The 6,000-nt window shown below is 44.2% G+C and overlaps 1 protein-coding gene across 2 annotated transcripts in view; it reads right to left on the reverse strand.

The window, feature by feature from the left end:
* RCOR2 (REST corepressor 2) overlaps positions 1-5,526 on the reverse strand; it is a 38,162-nt gene extending 32,636 nt beyond the window's left edge. The window contains exons 1-2 of one of the 2 annotated variants that reach the window (XM_088480147.1): positions 5,431-5,526; positions 3,991-4,161 (exon numbers count right to left, since the gene is read on the reverse strand). In XM_088480147.1, the coding sequence (XP_088336273.1) occupies positions 3,991-4,161; positions 5,431-5,488 (229 nt within the window). In that variant the 5' untranslated portion in view covers positions 5,489-5,526. Of the gene's footprint in view, positions 1-3,990; positions 4,162-4,666; positions 4,979-5,430 lie in introns of those variants that run through there. The other variant, XM_088480148.1, reaches the window with a different exon arrangement.
* Between the last annotated feature and the right edge of the window lie 474 nt (positions 5,527-6,000).

Genomic DNA, 6,000 nt, shown 5'->3' on the forward strand with positions numbered 1-6,000 from the left:
CTTGTGGTGAACCCTCTATATTCACTCTTGTGAAGTCTTCTCTTGATTGTTGACTTTGACACATATACACCTACCTCCTGGAGAGTGTTCTTGATTTGGCCAACTGTTGTGAATGGGGTTTTTCTTCACCAGGGAAATAATTCTTTTGTCTTCCACCACAGTTGTTTTCCGTGGTCTTCCGGGTCTTTTGGCGTTGCTGAGCTCTCCGGTGTGTTCTTTCTTTTTAAGAATGTTCCAAACAGTTGATTTGGCCACACCTAATGTTTTTGCTATCTCTCTGATGGGTTTGTTTTGATTTTTCAGCCTAATGATGGCTTGCTTCACTGATAGTGACAGCTCTTTGGATCTCATATTGAGAGTCGACAGCAACTGATTCCAAATGCAAATGTCACACCTAGAATCAACTGCAGACCTTTTACCTGCTTAATTGATAATGAAATAACGAGGGAATAGCCCACACCTGTCCATGAAATAGCTTTTGAGTTGATAGTCCCATTACTTTTAGCCCCTTAAAAATTTTGAAGCACATATAGAAACCGCTGTAATTCCTACACCGTTCACCTGATTTGGATGCAATTACCCTCAAATTAAATCTGAAAGTCTGCAGTTAAAGCACATCTTGTTTGTTTCATTTCAAAGCCATTGTGGTGGTGAATAGAGGCCAAAATATGAAAATTCTGTCAATGTCCCAATATTTATGCATCTGACTGTAATTATTGGGGACAAACAGAATAGTTTAAAATGAATGGGAAAAAATGTCCAACAACTAAAAAAACTCCCCTGAAAAGTAACTTTACCTAGTTTTAAAGTGTCAGTTCTCATCAATTATCATGTACCCACCATTATGTAAAATATTGCGCCAGAGTCCTGACCATGGGCAATGCCGCACCCAGCTGTATAGGCATGCCGCACTACTGAGAGTCATACTTCGGATAGATTTCAGAATAATAAATGACTCTCTATGGGAAAAGAGCAGTCAGGTGTAAATTATCATTGGACCCAAAACTAAAAACAGTGAGTGGGACAAAGGTTACCTGTCAGGTAAAGAAGACTTCTGCTAGTTGTGACTCGCAAACCAGTTTTTTTTTTATTATTTTACTATGTGTATTGCTTGCCATGCTGGGAACTAAAAAGGAATGGGCGATCAAGCAGCAGTGGAGGAAAAAACAATGTGTGCAGAACATGTATGAATAAATGAAAGGTCAGGCAGCAATCAAAAGAGGATAAGGAAAAGCACCAGACAAAGCTAAAACCAACAGAGAAACTGAGAAAGACAGTAAGAGGGGATGACGGATAATGAGTACAGAAGGAATAAGGAGAAACATAAATGGAGAAAATCCGGGACCAGGAATATATCAAAGTTGCAGCAAGTTCCTAGAAAAGTAGATTTTCAAAAAGATGCAGCAGCATGTAGCATGGGGAGGGGGGGTAGGGAGTTAAATTGCTGTTGATATACCATGAGCATTGCTACAATGTTTGGTTGCACACATATACCAGTTATAGTAGCTCGCTCATCGCAAGTTTCCCTATGCTCATCTCTCTAAGGCGTGCAAGGGAAAAATCGGTGCTGGTGGATGCTCTGTACTGATCAATTACCCCATGGATGGATGATCAAAACAGAAGATATTCCCTGGGACAGCTATTGAAAAATAGCCCGAAGTTGGTCATGTTGTCAGAGCAAGGGAGACAGGAGTAGAATTACCCAAGAGCTAACAATTCAGGAGTCATTGAAACCAGGAACTTGAGGCAAGGCAAAGAGAAAACGGACAGATCCATAAAAAAAAAGATGGACATAAACAAGCGGAGGGCAAAGTAGTAATATTATATATGAGAAAGGGAGAGGAAGTATTCACATTCAGGGAAAGAAAATAGAGGAAAAAAAACACAGCAAAAACAAAAAAACCCCCACAAAGGTCTGTCTGAGAAAGGCAGCTGTGTGCTAGACAGAGAAAGAAAGCAACAAGAGGTTAATTAACTATTAACTATTGAGAAGCAACAGCCAAACAGCAATAAAAATATGGCTGAATGACCAGCTGTCTAGCAAGGCTCTAAAAAATTATTGCCTAAACCTCACTATTGAGTCATGTAACAGCATTGTTTCTCTTAATTGTACTACTGGAAATCTAGAGCATCAATAAGCCCTGACCACTGATCACCAAAGCAAGTAACGCATACATACTCTAGATAACCCATATGTCAGCAATCACAAAAAAAACACTTCACAGACCCTGCGTTTTCCCCCGAAATAAAGATTCACCAATCCATCAATATGTGCCCATACACTGCCAATATGTACTAGCGATTTGCAGGTAAATTCCACCAAAGAACGGATCTGCCACTCAAGAAAGGCTCATCATTTTACTAGCAACGGTCTGATCAGTACCATACACTGGCAATCTACAAAACGCAGAATTGCCCCAATTGATTGCCGATGTATGGGCTCCTTAACTCAGCCCTTGCCCTGCCAGAGGGCCGCCCTCAGTCCCATGCACTGCCAGGCGGCTACCAGTGAGCCACACACTGCCCTCAACCCCTTGCACTGCGAAGCAACCAGTACCCTACCACTGAGCGTCATATTTCCCTCATCCTGTGCTCTGCCACTGAGCCACATGCTGCTCTCAAATCTTTGCCTTGCCACTGAGCCACCCTCTGCCTCAATCCCTTGCCACTGAGCCACACACTGTCATGAACCTTCTCCCTGTCACTAACCCACATGCTGCCCTCAACCAGTGCCCTGCCACTGAGCCTTAAGCTGCTCTCAATCCTTTGCCACTGAGCCACACTCTGCCCTCAACCTATCCCCTGCCACTGACCCATACACTGCCCTCATCCTGTGCCTTGCCAGAGCCACAAGCTGTCCTCAATCCTATGCCTTGCCACTGAGCCACACACTGCCGCAATCCCTTGCCACTAAGTTACACGCTGCCATCAACCTTCTCCCTAGCCACTGAGCCACACGCTGCACTCAACCCATGCCTGATCTCTGAGCCACACGTTATCCTCAACCTACGCTCTGCCACTGAGCCACACTCCTCAATCCCTTACCTTGCCACTGAGTTGCTGCCCTCAACCTGTCCCCTGCCACTGACTCACATGCTGCCCTCAAAATGTCCCTTGAAACTGACCCACAAACCAACCTCAATCTTCATCCTGCCACTCATCCACATGCTGTCCTCAACATTCACCCTGTTACTGAGCCACACGCTGCCCTCAAGCCTTTGCCACTGGCCCACATGCTCAACATGAGTCTGTCCCCTGCGACTTACCCACATGCTGCCCCCAACCTTCGCCCTGCCACTAAGCCACACGCTGCCCTTAATCCTTTGCCACTGACCCATATGCGACACTTAACTTGTCCCCTGCCATTGAGCCATCACTGAGCCACATGTTGTCCTAAACCCGTGCCTGATCTCTGAGCCACAGGTTATCCTCAACCTGTGCTCTGCCACTGAGCCACACACTGCCTCAATCCCTTGCCACTGAGCCACACGCTGCCCTCAACCTTCTCCCAGCCAGAGTCACACGCTGCCCTCAACCTGTGCCATGTCACTGAGCCACGTTGTCCTCACCTGTGCCCTGCCACTGAGCTGCCCTCAACCTTCACCCTGTCAGTAAGCCCCACACTGCACTCAACTTTAGCCCTGCCAGTAAGCCACATACTGTCCTAAACCTTGGCGCTGTTGGTGAAGCGCACTTAACCCTTGCCTCACTAGTGAGCAGTCAGACAGAAATTAACCCCTGTTCAGCTAAAGTGCTCACTGTCCTCTGCTAGAGGACAGCTGCCCTCAGCCCATTTCCTGCCAGACAGCAGCAAGAGCACACTCAACCACTTTTACTTCCACAGAGCTCCAACTTTAACCTTTTTGTGCCAAAGCCATGTAATACACGTTTAACACTTCCCATGCTAGAGCCTTAAAAGACAGCATTTAGGTGTTATTGGTAACCATTTATCTGCCCAAATATCTGTTTTGCAGCTACCTAAACCCTTACCTCTTGGAGCTTCATCTTCACTGCCGTCCTCCTCAGAATTGCTGCCCACACCATCAGATTTGGTTCTATTGCGAGGGATGATCGCTGCGGAGCCAGACGATTTCTCCATCACGGATGGCATATCTTGTTCCTCTGACCATATACAGAAAGCTATATCACCTTTCAACAAACCTCCAAAATAAAAAAAAAAATCAACATTTTATTAAATTAACACAAATAACATTTCAAACAAAACAATTTTTAATAATCAATCCAATAATTACGATTATGCAAGAGAATGACAATATCACTAATATTTTATAGATTAACAATGTGTGATTACAGGTAGATAGTTCCATAGTATCATATTAGGTGGAAAGAATGGAATAAGGCAAAGTTATAGGAGAAAACAGGAGGGGTAAATAAATATTTGAAATGGTGGAATTCAAATAAAAAAAAAACAAAAAAAACAAAAACACGTTTTTAAGATTTTAAAATATAAATATGTATAAAATCTACACTTACAATATAAAACAGATAAACATTTAAATTATAAATATTTTAAGAGTACTAAATAATCCATACAAAGGAAGTCAGTGGTAATGTCTTATGTGAGGAATAAAGGGATGTGAGAGTTGTAGGACTTGGAATGAGTACAGCACATATGTATGGTAGTATGTATATAGATTATATGTACCTGGAGCTCTGCCTTGGTGTGCAGGCAGAAAGGTATGCAGCACAGATAATGTATCCCTTGGAAGGAAGCACTGGGCATGAGATGGATGGAGGAAGACAGAAGGATGGAAAAAGTGAGAGAAAATAGAGAGTCCAGCGGTTCCCCCCGTGCAGTTCAATCACAATGAGAGCCAAGCATCCTGCACAGGGAATAAAGTTCCGGCACAGCCGCATAACCCCGTCATCACTCCGCCGCCTAGACGACTCTTTCTCTTTCTCTGTGAGAGTGTACAGCTGCCGGCAGCCGGCATCACCCAATGTGACCTCCCCTCCTCTAACCCTTTCCTCATCCTCACCCACCCTGCTGCTCAAACTACCCTGCCCCCTCCCACATGTCGCCCCTCCTCCTCCATTCATTTCTTTCCCTATTTGCCCCCACCTAGTAAGCACTATTTATTTCCTCCCATAAAATCTACCGTCTACCCTGCCTTTGCTCTTATAGCCAAATACCCCCAGCAAAATACCCCACCAATTACACAAAAAAATACCCACATGAGTTACCACCAACACTAACTATACACCACTACTAGTCTAGACCTATGAATGTTCTCTACACCACCAGCTCCATGTTTTTCCTGAGTCCTCCTCAGGTTCCCTTTGATCCCTGTGTTATTTACCTTTCCCAGTATTTTCCCTCTCTTGTCCTTTATACCACTGCCAGAATCCTTTGTGTTGGTGCAATAAAATATTTCATCATTTATTTGTATCAATATATTCCCCTCTCACCATATAAACCGATTGTATGCACGTATTTCAGTCCCAGCTGTCTATCATGCCCAGACATCTTCCATTAGTTGAACTAGTAGCATCCGCTCATTCCTCCCCTCCCCCTACCAACATTCATTTCACCAGCCAGATCCCCATACAGCAGCTACATGTCCTTATGTCCTTTCCTGCTGCCACCAATGTATGGCTGGTATTCCTTTGCCTTTCCATTTACACACAGATCCTCCAAGTCCACACTTCCCTCACCATATATATTCATTATTGTGTCCCTGTGTCACCCATTCCCAGGCATTACTGACCCTGCTTTTATCACCTTTCTTTATACTTTTTGGAATAGAGAATGAGATGGAAGAGCTGCTTTGTAGATAGAGTGGGAGGCATTAACCCTTGCTGGTAACAACGCCACCTAACGCGACAATACTGGCATTGAATCCTTATATCTCCCTGATATGACTGCACTGGGAAATGAAAATACAGAGAGATTTGTGGTTAGAATAGTTGCAGAACGTCTAACGCAGCTGCCCTGCACAGCGGGTGTAACGTATGCAATACACACACGCATTATTACAG

Source organism: Taudactylus pleione, unplaced genomic scaffold (assembly GCF_031769625.1).
Source record: "Taudactylus pleione unplaced genomic scaffold, aTauple2 ptg000250l, whole genome shotgun sequence".
NCBI lineage: Eukaryota > Metazoa > Chordata > Amphibia > Anura > Myobatrachidae > Taudactylus > Taudactylus pleione.